The sequence below is a fragment of the Lethenteron reissneri genome, chromosome 47 (assembly GCF_015708825.2).
Source record: "Lethenteron reissneri isolate LAM-NWPU_2019-01 chromosome 47, ASM1570882v1, whole genome shotgun sequence".
NCBI lineage: Eukaryota > Metazoa > Chordata > Hyperoartia > Petromyzontiformes > Petromyzontidae > Lethenteron > Lethenteron reissneri.
In genome coordinates, this window is record NC_083825.1 from 4,176,098 (window position 1) to 4,189,749 (window position 13,652).

Consider the following 13,652-nt stretch of genomic DNA (forward strand, 5'->3'; position numbering starts at 1 on the left):
CCCCCCCTTGCCCCGCCCCTCGCCTCGCCATGGCCGCTGTGCTGAGCCACACTTGCGAGACTGCCGGCTGCGCCAACGCCGCCAAGCTGCAGTGCCCGACCTGCATCAAGCTCGGCGTGCAGGGGTCTTTCTTCTGCTCGCAGGTTGTTGTTGTTGTTTGTGGGTGGTGGTTGTGGTGGTGGGTTGTTTGCTGGTGGGTTGGTTGGTTGGTGGGATCCCATTGAAGGCGAGGCCTGGGCCTCAGCCTTGGTGGATTTTTTGGTGGAAGGTGACCGCGTTTCATGTGCATAGCTGGCAGCCCCCGGCCATACGACTGTGGAGTTGCACTGCCTTTCTTACCGTTGGCCGTGATCCGGCACGAGAGATAAATCCACTGCCGCTGATGTGAATCGCGTGCCGGGATTTTAATTCAGGTGGCTTGGTTCGCAGTGATCTCACCACTGCACCCACCGCTCCTCCATGAGTGACACATTAACTGTGCTGTTTGTCATACCTGGGCCCTGTCATAGTAATGTGGAATTTCGTACAAAGGTTTCAGGGCTGCATTGCACGGATTTTTTTTGGTCAGGGAGACGCATTGTTGTGGTATGAGGGCCTTGAGTCGTTTTGAGGCCAAGTACTGGCACATCCATACCCGAAATCCTGGCACAGGAGACCATTTGTATGTTGAACTTCTTTCGCGCCGTACGTAGCCAATCGTGATAACCAGGTGAGGGGAAGGACAACAAACTCAATACAAAAAACAGTTCTAAATAAATGAGTTTTCAATCTTAACATTGCATAGCGCCAGTGGCTTCCAGTTCACTACAACTATATGTTGAACTTCTTTCGCGCCGTACGTAGCCAGCCGTGATATAATCATAGGTGCGGGGTAAGGACACCAAACTGAAGACAACAATCAGTTGAAAAGAAATGAGTTTTCAATCGAGATGAGTTAAAAGTGCGTAGCTCCCAGCGGGCAACCTAATATCGGAAGGAAGAGCGTTCCAGACGGCCGCTGAAGCGCATCTTGAAAGCGCGCGTCTTTTCTTCGACGTCTGAGCCAAAAATAATAATATTCGCTGCTGTGGAGGATGACTGGAGTTCGCGTGATGCTTTATGTTCCTTGACGAGATCAGCAAGGTACACCTGGAATAGTTGCTAAGTCTGTGTCCTCGTCCCAGTCGTTTTGACAATGTTTTTGTCCACAGGTAAACCGGAAAAGTGAATACATCGAGTGCCAAAAATCGCTAATTTTGCAACACAATTCTCAATTCGGAAGGATTTGAGTTCAATTCCCGCTTGGGGGTTGAGGGCAACACATTATTATCATTAGCACTCTAGGGTCAACACAATGAGGACTACTTTGTGCATAGTTACGTTGTCTTGTGGAATAACTACCTCCCATCATACGAATGTGGAATTTCCAACACCGGCTCAGGATCACCAGTGTCGTTGAGTGTTGCCGCATTGCTTTTTTGGGCAGGGCATGACAACCATAAAATTATATTGCGATGGGTGGAGCGGTGGCGCAGTGCTTGGCACAGCGTGTTAAAGAACATGGTGACCTGAGTTTAATTGTCGGGAACGGTTGACGTCGCTAGCAAGTGATATCTCAATTGGTCCTGGGGTTCCCTGTGTTGACCTACCTTCCCTGGCCAATGTGGTGAATTATGTTCACATCGGAGGTGCGGACAAAGGGCTGTCAATTATTATTTTGCGTTCAATAGAAAATTTGACTTGCGAAAATGGATTATTAATAAAGTCTATCATACAAGGAAAGATGAACTCGCTGCTTTCCAATGAGTCAATGAATTGTCATTTAATAAATAATAATATTAGTATGACAGAGAAGTCACCATTACTCTTCCTGTGGAATTGCTGGACCCCGTCATGGCAACGTGGAATGTCCACCATTGGCTCACGGCCGCCGACAAAGAGAATCACGGACCCAATGTTCGTTTGAGCATGGATGCAGGCTTCCGCAAAGCTAATGTGAGCTCGTTAAGCCGCGTCAGATTGTTTTGACACTGTAACGCACACTATGTGGGAACGCCCTCACCTAACATTGGATTGCCAAAAGGGGGCTGCATACGTGTATGTGAAGGGTTTTCTTTGCTGGGTGTCTGTCGTGTGTGGGCAGGAGTGCTTCAAAGGCAGCTGGGACACCCACAAGAAACTGCACAAGAAAGCGAGTGAGTGAGGCAGCTCTCCTTCATATGAGCAAATCTCCCCAAAATGCGCCTGATCTCTGCAGATCTCGGAAGCTGAGCGGCGTTGAGTCTGGATAGTACTTGGACCAGTGACCACCAATGCACGCCACATTGTCGTACTTCACCTGCGCGGCTGTGCTGTGTTGCGGACAGCAAAGGGGTAGTGCAGCAACATTTTTAAAAAATAAGTCAAATTTGCTTGGACAGTTTTGCCTCTGATGTGGCCATCATTGGATCTCGGAGATTAAGCAGGGTTAAGTCTGGTTAGTACTTGGATGGGAAACTTAACTAGGAACACCAGGTGTTCAGAGGCCCGGATATGTGAACCTTTGAGTGTCACCTCCCTTGTATGTGTAATGTAGCTCTTAGAGACACTGTCTTGTTCAGTTATATGTATATTTATTGTGAATGAAGTCCACCGACTCACTGATAATTTAACGAGTAACTGCGAGTTGACTATATACAGCTGAGTAACTTCTGTGACCCTACGCGACGCTCCCTGTGTAGTTGGCTGGCTACACAGGAGCGGACGCGTAGTAGTCACGGAGACAATATTAACTCTAGCCTTCCAAGTCCAGAAGGTGCCCGATCCAAGATGATGAAGACGACCCGCTTCAAGACGACGACGGCGACGACAGTTTCTTGATTTCCCACACAACAGCCCAGAGCCCTGCTCCACGCCGGCTTTTATCCACTCCTCGACCCGGCCACGCCCCTTTTCCCCGAACACTCTCTCACCTCTTCTGGGCCTGTCTGTCCCTGTCTCAATGATTATTTACCGCTTCGGTTCCGTGCTATCCTTACGCGACCCTGTCAGTGCCCGTTGCGGCAATTAGTAACCACGGCCACGGGGAGCCGTACTGTCCTTACATATATGTGAATGGTTGGATTTCCTACACGAAGCCGAACACACATTTAAGGAGTTGTCTTCACCAATTTAGCAGCACCCTCCTGAAAGAGTCAGAAGACTCGCCAAGGCTTTCCTGGGTAAGTGAAGGGCAGACATTAGCATCACCATCTCCCAATTAATAAAAGACCGGTGACGAAATGTATCTGAACCGGCCCTGGGCACCTCTTCAACCTATGTGGACCAATGCGGTGAAGTATGGTCAAACATCCTCCATCACTCTTCATCTTGCAGTGTATTTGCTGATGGGCTGTAAATTACAATAGTTTGTATAATCGTTATAGTTATAGTTACTGCTTATAATTATGGATTGACAAATAGACTGCATATACACGATTCATTGTTAGACCGCTTACATTTGAATGGGTGCTTTTGCAAACATGTATTCCTTTTTGCTGTTGGCTGGTGGTAGTCATTTAGTTGGAGCTAGGGCACCACGCGCCGTTGGTATGTGCCCACGCCTGCGAGATAACGCGTCGTCATGAAATGTGGTGTACGTTATTGAGCAATGCAGAGCTGTGGTGTCGAGAGTGTGTTGTTGAAAGCCGATCTCCTGACACTTTAGCATATGGCACTGCCGACTAAGCATTTAGAGAAGCAGTGTTGCTCACCCAGCATTTTTGTCTGTGTGATGGAGTGGGGGAAAGGAACGGTGGTGCAGTGGTTCGCACACTGCACTGTGCACCCGATGATCTGAGTTCAATTCTCGGCCACGGCTAACATCGGTGTCGAGCGATATCAGAACAGGTTCCGGGCATCCCTTATGTCAACTCGGCCTTAAACAAGTACTGTACCTAATTCTAGATTTGAAGCTTTCGTGACTGCAAGGATTCATATTCTTAGGTTTTTTCGGTAAAGCCACGTAGGTAAAAAATGTAAATCAATAAAAGTAAAATAAAACAAACCATATTAATAAAAAGTGTGCCATTCCTGGCCCTTCCCCCCTCAACCATTATATATACGGGGTGGTATTTCTTGTGATCTCTCATTTACTTGATACAGCTGTCGTGGCTGTGACGGTTCCACCTGAAGACGGAGGCTTGTGTTGCTTCCGAAACGTCTTGATTTTTTATTTTGTTTTATTTTACTTTTATTAATTTACATTTTTTACCTACGTGACTTTACCGAAAAAACCTAAGAATAAGTACTGTACCTGGTGCAGTGTATACATCAGCGGTGGGGAGACAAAGGTGGTCACATCACCCCCCTTTTGGATGGGCCACATCCCCCCCGCTTGTGAGCTGTGCAGGCCTAAATAGATGCTCGCTAAGAGCACTTGTCTCAGCAGTCTATCAAAGGATGTTCGGGGGATCTTTGCGTTTTGGAGGTGTGGCGGTTCAGTGATTCTCAAGCTGCACTGGAAAACTACGACGACTGGGGTTCAATCCTCTGCCGTGGATCACATCAGTGGCAGGTGGTATCTGAACCTGTCCTGAGCCTCTGTGAGGTTGACTCAGCCTTAAATCATTAAGTGGAACTGTATCTAAGCAGCAGCATGAGAGAGGAAAAGGCAGCGGGCTGGGCTTTGTGCTGGCCACACCACAGCTTTGTTGTTCTATGCCCGATTACAGCGCAGAACAACAAAGGTAGTTTTTGTCTTCGGTGAGCAGATGTGCACACACGCACACACAAAAACAAACCAAGAGTGTGTTGGTACCTGAGTATAAATTATGCATGGCCTTCACAGGTCCCTCTCGCAAGAGAGATAATGAATCTTGCGTATAGGCTTCTGTCATTGTTGAGAAAAGGTCACTTAACTCGGTGTGTGTTATGAATGTTTAAGTACGGCATATCCATTTTCACACAGGACCAATCCACGTTACGTGTATGAAAACAATAAATGAAAAATAACCGTGCAGCCCTTTGCAAAATCTACTACTGCATTAAAGCCTCCACATGCCGTATCAGTAATGGGGGGTGGGAGGGGTGGGGCTGGGTGGGGAGGGGCTGGTCACCCCGTGGTGCCCTTATAATACTCAAGGTTTAACCTACTCACTCCGGCTTGTGCCCGCCCTCACAGTCGGCCATATTTGCGGAATACACCACGCCGCCGTTGACCCTGGACATTGACCGAGCAACCCGACGTTACTACCAGCTCCCTCTCCGCAGGAATGTGTTAGCTCCGGTTCTGGCTTCCTTCCCGCTTGTCTGCGGTTTCCCGCGAAAAATGGGCAGAGTACAAACTCAACAGCATTTTAATCTGAAACAAGTTTGATGACCTTATCTTGAAGGAATTTACATAGCGCATTAACCAAGGGGCTTTATAAAGAATTAACATGGTACATATGAATTTAAGTGAGTATTTGGTGAGGAGTGGAAACTCGTGAGGAAGGTGACTGTTTAATGTGGAGGCGGCAAGAAGAGAAAAAAAATGAAAGCGTCGATTGAGCACAAGAAGAAGGAGGAACGGAGAGAGACAGCAAAGATTGAGAACGTAGTGTAAAATACATTATTAGCCTGCACACGGGAGTACGATTTTTTTATTTGATTCAATATATTTTTTTCATCAGTTCCACCCCGCAAAAAAAAACCCCTTTACAAGCAGGACACATTATTTTCAAGGACACAATTGCATGTGGCTAATGTGAGATGCTTGTGTCTGTGTGTATCCGTGCGTGTGTGCAGAGGAAGAGAAGGCACAGAACAATGCGGCAAATATTCCCGGAGCGCCGATCACGGATCCGTGGCCCTGGTATCGCTACACGGGCACGCTGCGACCCTATTATCCCCTGGTACGTTGCGCATGCAGTACAACACAGCGGTTTAAGAAAAGATGAGATGTTACACACGAGACGGGAGAGATGGGGCTAATAGTACGTTCGAGATTGATACAAATAAAATGAAAAAACATGCTTTGATTCTTAATTGGAACCGTCGATCCGCAGTCATGGTAATTATTCTACTCGCTGGGTGGGGTGACTCGTTGCAAGCCCCCTGCTACACGTGCTGGTGAAGGTCGCAACCGAAGGGCAGAACCGATGTGTTCAACCGACTGCCCTTACCGCTCAATGCCTTGATTTCCCTGTCTGCCGCTCCCCACAGAGCCTCAAGAAAGATGTGCCGGAGGATATTTCAAGGCCAGACTACGCGAATCACACGCAAGGTACGGTGTTGTTTGATGGAACTGTAACAAAATTAACGGCCAAAAAATTAACCCGTAAAAAAAAAGTTTTTCACTATAAATCCTTTATATGCGTGTTCAATGGGCCACAAGCCAGCTCACATTGGTCTTTGAAACGGGCGGCTAGAGTCCTCTCGTCCTCTGGCTTGAGATGGCTGCCACCTATGGGTCAGATGATTGTCTGCCACCATTAAGCAATTGGTAATTAAATATAAAAAAAAAATCCTAAAAGGTGTAAAATTTTGGAAAAAATTTTTTCAAGAAAATACATTGTCACGCACAACGAGTCTGTGTGCAAAATGTCAGCTCGATTGGATCACGGGAAGTGGGTTAAAAAACGACCGAAAGATTTGCGCGATCGTAAGCAAGCAAGCAAGTGAACTTAATATAAAGGATTTAAAAAAGCATACAGTCCGGATTTTCCTAGGTAAAATTGCGAGTCGTAAAATTGTATTTTAACCATTAAAACAATCGTGCCAATTAATAAAGGTCTCTTTAAAAATATAAATGTGCAGCCCATCGATTGTTCGCCAACGCCACTGCTGGCGGAGGGAGGCCTCCTCTCTGCTCTTAGAAGCTCCTCTCAAGAATATTTTGTGCCCCCACTCTACCACACTGGCCAGACAGCTTGGAAGAGGTGGGCATTCCCCACGCTTTTCACCACCCATATTTTCTGCTGGGTGGACGGAGGCTGCGGGGTGGGGGGGGGTGTTTCTGTAACGTTCACATTGTTTCAACTTTACGCTAACCCATCATACCATGGCAGCATCCCCAAAGAATTGTTTTGTGTGATGGCCGAATCGCTGTTGAATGGGCTTTTTACTTGGGGGGCTAAACTTTGGAGCGTCTCAATTCGTAAGAGTCATTCGAGGATGGGCATGTGTTTTGTGTTGGCTGCAGGAATCTCCCTGGTGGAGAAGGAGATGAGAGGTAGCACGCAGATCAAGGTGCTCTCTCCCGACGAGATCGAGGGCATGCGCATCGCCTGCAAGGTGCGGCGACCGACGACTCGCGGTCGTTAAAATGTCACGATTGGAGACCCAGCGCCGTTCGCCGCTTGCGTTGTCGGCTGTAGTAGTAGCCACAGCAGGCATGTCACGTGTTGTCTCGATTTTAGCCACGTCTTGATCTGTGGGGTCCAGGGGCAGCTGTTTTAAGTTGTCGGAATTGGAGAGAAATGTTGAACGCCTAAAATAAAATATATATAACAAGGTGGCGTTTCGGGCAATGGTTCTTCAACGCTTCACCAAATAATTGGTTTAATATTGGATAATGGTTCAAATATTGAATGCTGGGTTGGTGGTCTGAAACAAGGTCGTGCACACGCAGTTGACGATGCCGCGTGGAGGAAAAAGCTGTTATACCGGCAGTGTGGGAATGCCACGTGATGTACAAGGCACGACGGGAGGACCGATCACGTCGCAATCGTACTCTTGACATGCGTTTTTATTACTCGTGCAGCCGCCCGGGTTGTCGTGCTTTATTTGTGAATTCTACACGGCCGCTTTTACACGTGCATGCAAAAAGACGCATAAAACAAACGGACGCGTTACCTTTTTGCCTCGTACGGTGGCAGCCTCGTGTGCCGTGTCCACCCGACTGACCGTGGCTTGTGAATTTCGCGTGGCTCCCTGCAGTTGGGCAGGGAGGTGCTGGACATTGCGGCGAAGATGGTGAAGCCGGGCGTCACCACGGACGAGATTGATGAAGCCGTGCACGCGGTAATGTACCGGCCGAAAACCTTTGCACGTGAAGTTAAAGTGTGCCTCCGTTGAATATGCGTGAAGGTTATCCGTTCGAGGTGGTCTGGTGGCTCGCAGGTCAGAGCGTTGAGCTGGCACTCCTGGGAACCTGGGTTCGAATCCAGGCAGCTGCCAGGGATGATTTACTTATTATTTTGCCGCTATACATTTCCACAAGAGCTACCATTTGTCGCCAGGTCATTTTTGAAAAGTAAGTAAATACCTCGGTGGGCTTTATCGTATATATTTTTAATGATTTTTGTTTACCTTTCATATACTTTGCACTTCTATTGTGTTTTTGTATTGTTTGTTGTAACGTTCTAACCCACCCCTACTGGACATCTGTAAAAAAAGAGCTTTATAGCTCATCGGATTCCTCCTATGTAAATAAATATTCTGATTCTGAAAACCAGGTTCTCAAGTGTAGCAAGTTGATGGGTTTCGGTCCAGTCACGAGTGACTCGCACAGACACATAGACTTGCATAGAGATATGTAGACTTGCACAGAGACACATAGACTTGCATAGAGATACGTAGACTTGCACAGAGACACATAGACTTACGTAGATATACGCAGACTTGCATAGGGACACATAGACTTGCATAGAGACACATAGACTTACATAGAGATACGTAGACTTGCATAGAGACACATACACTTACATAGAGATACGTAGACTTGCACAGAGACACATAGACTTACATAGAGATTCGTAGACTCGCACAGAGACACATAGACTTACATAGAGACACATAGACTTGCATAGAGACACATAGACTTGCATAGAGATACGTAGACTTGCACAGAGACACATAGACTTACATTGAGATACGTAGACTTGCATAGAGACACGTAGACTTGCATAGAGACGCATAGACTCGCATAGACCGAGTTGTGATTAAAGTGGGTTTGCAGGTGCAGCGAGTTGGTGGTGTCAGTCCGGTCACCAATGACTGCGCGAAATAAAACTCGTGTCAAATTTGGTTCTTCACTTAATTTGTCTAAACTCCGCGAATTTAAATAATGATCAGTTTTGACTGTCATGCTAAAAGTTTTACGTTCTCTAGCGGGACATGGGGGGTGGGGGAAGTGCATTGCCCCTGTTGTGTGGAAAAGAGGCCGGAGAACATACAAACATACAAACTCCAGGGTCGGGATCGAACCCACGACCTCCTGTATACCAGGCGGGGTGGTTAACATCTCGCCACCGCGGCGCAATAAATTGGGGAATAAAAATACAAAACATCGTCTTCGAATACGACCGTCGCTGTTGCCCGTTGTTTTTGTTGTTGTTGTGGTGGTGTTATTGCTATTGACGGCGGTGGCCGCTTGTCCGTCGTTTCGCACCGGGGGCCAGGCCTGCATGGAGCGCCGCTGCTACCCGTCGCCGCTCAACTACTACAACTTCCCCAAGTCGTGCTGCACCTCCGTGAACGAGGTCATCTGCCACGGCATCCCCGACCATCGTCCACTGGTGGAGGGCGACATCCTCAACGGTGAGACGGGGCGTTCCGTGCGTCATGGTCATGATCTGTGCCGGCAAATCCGCCGGGGGGGCCAAAGTTTTATCCAAAAACCTCGAGCTTCGTTTAGGAATAACCCCTTGATAGATAATGATTGATGTTTGCGTACGTGCGCTTCGCAATGCCACGATACATACGAACGTGTAAAGCTGCAGCGAAAGTGGCTCGGAGGTCAGAGCGCTGAGCTGGTACTGCTCGTCGGCAAGTTATTTATTTATCTATCAAGAATACAGAGTAGATTACGAAGAGGGGGAAAAAAACGGCAAATAACGTGAACCAAACCCGGAGCGATACACCCTCAAGATTAGGGACCAACCGGGGGCGTCTGGGCTCACCGCCCTACCGTGTTCGGGGTAGTGATCGGCAGCGGTATATTTATGGGGGACGGGAAGACGATGGAAGAAGGTGGAGTGGAGGGGGGGCAATAATATAACCAAACAGAACCGGAAATAAGATAACACAAACGCAATGCCCAAGTTTGTCATTCTTGTTCTCTCCCAGGAGCAGTGATTACCGTGTGTTAACGGGGAGGTGGTGTAGTATGCAGAGTCCATCCCTTCTCTCCGGGACCCCATTTTTCCGTCTGTGCATCGCTTATCTTAAAAATAGATCAACTTTATCCATACATGACAAGAGAGCACTGCTTTGCAACATTTTCAAATTTTTTTCTTTTAAAATTTTTATTTTACATTTTTTTGAGTCCCACTTTAAAGCACCCCCCCCAATGTTTGGATACGGTTCATTCACCCACGTTGGTTTTAAGGACACACTGTATATGGCAAATGTCTTCCTATTATTTGACTTCATCCGTGGATAGAGGGGTAACCTGTTAAATGATCACCCAGAAGTGATGGGTTATTTGCAGCAATTCCATTCTGTTGACGTTTCTTCGCGGATAGCTGCACGGATATCGCGAGTTATTTTTGTAGATAGTAGGATCTGCCAGTTGCGCACTCTCCCATATCAATGCAGTTGTGGGGGGGAACGGTCAACTCTCGATCGTCTGGGGGTCACGGGTGCGGGGCGAGGGTCCTTGGCTCGGATAAAATAAACACAGCTCACGCAAAACACAATTGTGAATCAAGCTACAAAAAAAACCACACGTAGCATGGAGGTGAAGACAAAGAAAGCAGGTTTTTTAAATTTTGTTTATTAAAGTAATCGGTTTTCCTTGCTGCCGTGCATGGGGTCACGCAGGCTCCGAGTCGCCGACCCGAGACAACTTGAGGAACCAGCTAATGATTAAATGAGCGCGCACTCGTAAAGTTTTTTTTAAATTTTCTTGCTGTGGATTTCACACCTGATGATGATTGCTTGTGTTGCAGTCGAAACGTCGTGAGAATTTAATTGTTTTATATTTTTATTATTTTATTGCTTCCCTTCTACGTGAATTTACCGAAAGAACCAAGAATTTGAATCCCTGCAGTCACGAAAGCTTTAAATCAAAATTTAACTCGTAAAGTGATTTATTTTTTGTCACAAGCGCAGCGACCCTGAAAACCCATCTAACTCGCCCACGGGTAACCTACAGGTCAACCGCGGTTTTCGCGTGCACCTCCTTTGTTAACGTGGCCGTCTTTTGTGTTCCGTTCGCTTGCCGCGCGCGTTCCTCGCCGCAGTCGACATCACGGTGTACCACAACGGCTTCCACGGGGACCTCAACGAGACGTTCTTCGTGGGAAACGTGGACGCGGCGTCCCGCAAGCTCGTGCAGGTCTCCTTCGAGTGCCTCATGCAGGCCATCGACGAAGGTCAGCGCGCCGCCGTCATGCACGGACCTCTCGGCACACGACGGAGCTGCTCGTTAGCTCGCAGCAATGGCTTGTGATGACACGTTGAATCGTGTCGCGATGATAAGTTGAACCGTACAGCCTAAGTTCGATTCCCAGTCATGGCTAGCATCAGTGGAAAGTGACGTTTGAATCTCGCGTACGCCTACCTTGGGCATCTCGTACGTCAAACCTAGCCTAGAATGAGTACCTCGTGCTGTGTCTGAACATTAGCACCAGGGAGATTAAGATGGCCCAGCCATAATACCAGGTCACTCTTGCAAGTGAGACTATTCTGGTCTTTCGCGTGACAACTTATTAATGCCAGCATGGCACGTAAACGGGTGGTGTGAACGGCGCCATCTCCACCCAGTGCCGATGCTGATAAACTGCACAAAGTAATCACTTTAGGCCGAGTTGGCCTTAGTTGAAACCCAGGATATGCCGATGCAGCTGTGGTGTGTTGCCAGCCACACCACCCTCTCTTGTGCGCCATGTTGGCCTTCATAGGGTGTGGGGACAAGTGCAAGTTAGCGAGCACCTGTCAGGTTACACGGGGATCTGCGTCTTTGTGTCTAATCCGCACGTGTATTACGTGTTCACAGTTAAGCCGGGCACGCGTTACCGTGACATCGGCAACGTGATCCAGAGACACGCGCAGGTGCACGGCTTCTCGGTGGTGCGGAGTTACTGCGGCCACGGAATCCACCGCCTCTTCCACACCGCGCCTAATGTGCCCCACTACTCAAGTACGGCTCGCACGATCACCACCCTGCTAGCCACACTAGCCAACACGCTGATCTTCCCCAGGCCCACCGAGCTATACTATTGTAATAATACTCTTGGAGACGACTTGTGGAATCGGTCCTTTTATTTATTCCAGTTCACAAGTACTCCCCGCTGCTGGCAGGCAACGGGAAGTGGGCAGACAGACCACAAGAGACGCACCGCCACGTGGCACTCGGAGCCCCGCTCGCGCGTGGCCCCTCTCTTCCTTCGTTCGACCACGTGTCGTTCATCTCTCCCCTTATTTAATGCCTGGGTCACGTGGTACGCTCCAGCCAATCCTTGGTAGCCTGCGCCAAATCTTCTAGATTCCCCATCAACTCCCGGGACCACGCCCCTGACTTGTCTTCCCATTGGCTGAGGCCAAGACCAGCAGAACCAATCACCCTAGCTGGCACCCCTTGATCACGCCAGGGCCATGCTCCCAGGCTCTCCCCCCATTGGCTATAGAGCAGGACCGGCAGAGCCGATCACCACGTGAGCCGGACATAAGCTCTTATTACACTATAAAAACCAGCGTAGATGGGTGGACAATATCTCCTTAGTGTGTCTCGTCTCTCCACGTTAAATTAGTTTTTTACAAAGTCAGTCGCCCTACGGCCTTGTGGGAGTGCATCATTTCAGCAGCCATCGAGTCAGTACAAGCAACATAGTGTCTCATCAGCAAAGGCCATGCTTGCTTGAGTCAGTGCTGTTGAACTGCCAGGACCCGCTCTTTAAGATATGGGTCTTAAGATGTATACATTATATAATACACGGACCGATGGGTTCTGCGTGTAAAAAATATTTAACATTTCTTGTGTGGACAGATATATGAAGGAGACGTAGCGTTTCTATTGTGTGACTAACATTCTACAGAATGGCACTAATGATTTTGTACATGACACACTGCACATTCTGCTGTCTGGAGATCACATTTTGCGTGTATGACTATAATTTGTTCCTGATCTGTACTCACTTCTAAAACTGTCTGATAAGCTCCCCATCATTTTCCATCAAGTATTAAAATTGGTTGCCCGAATCTCTTACTTTTTACAACTCTTAATTCCTACGAGGATACAATTCCTACGACCAGTGAGGTTAGGGAGGGGGGGTCACGGGGTCACGCGTCTGGTACAAGTGTGTTCCTGTGTCGCCCTCCAGAGAACAAGGCAGTGGGAGTGATGAAGCCTGGACACGTGTTTACCATCGAGCCCATGATCTCAGAAGGTGAGGCCCGTTTTCAGGCACAATCCGCAAACTACAATTGGTTATTTTATCCAGGTAAGGCCTGCCGAGCAGAGGTCGCAACCGGGTACCCGATACCCGTACCCTACCCAATACCCGGCTACGGGTACCCGTTTGCGACCCTGGTGTGGCCGGGTACGGGTAGGCCGTGAGTCACTGGTGAGTCACCGTTTGTCACTCTTTTTCCAAACGTCTTGTCTCTTCTCACAATTCAAGTTCCTAGAATCAACCCACCCACGCCTGCAACATGGCTTCATCCCAGAGGTCACAATCGGGTACCCGTACCCTACCCGATACCCAGCCGGGTACGGGTAGCCGGGTATCGGGTAGGGTACGGGTATCCGTTTTCGACCCTAGTGCGGCCAGGTACGGGTAAGGAATCAA

General features: G+C 48.3%; 1 protein-coding gene across 1 annotated transcript in view; it reads left to right on the forward strand.

Moving 5' to 3' along the window:
* The window catches only part of METAP1 (methionyl aminopeptidase 1), a 19,984-nt gene continuing 6,332 nt past the window's right edge, over positions 1-13,652 (forward strand). The window contains exons 1-10 of the mRNA XM_061571142.1: positions 1-143; positions 2,123-2,174; positions 5,725-5,831; positions 6,142-6,202; positions 7,121-7,212; positions 7,858-7,941; positions 9,321-9,459; positions 11,106-11,237; positions 11,861-12,004; positions 13,185-13,250. Coding sequence (XP_061427126.1) covers positions 30-143; positions 2,123-2,174; positions 5,725-5,831; positions 6,142-6,202; positions 7,121-7,212; positions 7,858-7,941; positions 9,321-9,459; positions 11,106-11,237; positions 11,861-12,004; positions 13,185-13,250 — 991 coding nt within the window. The 5' untranslated portion in view covers positions 1-29. The remainder of the gene's footprint in view (positions 144-2,122; positions 2,175-5,724; positions 5,832-6,141; positions 6,203-7,120; positions 7,213-7,857; positions 7,942-9,320; positions 9,460-11,105; positions 11,238-11,860; positions 12,005-13,184; positions 13,251-13,652) is intronic.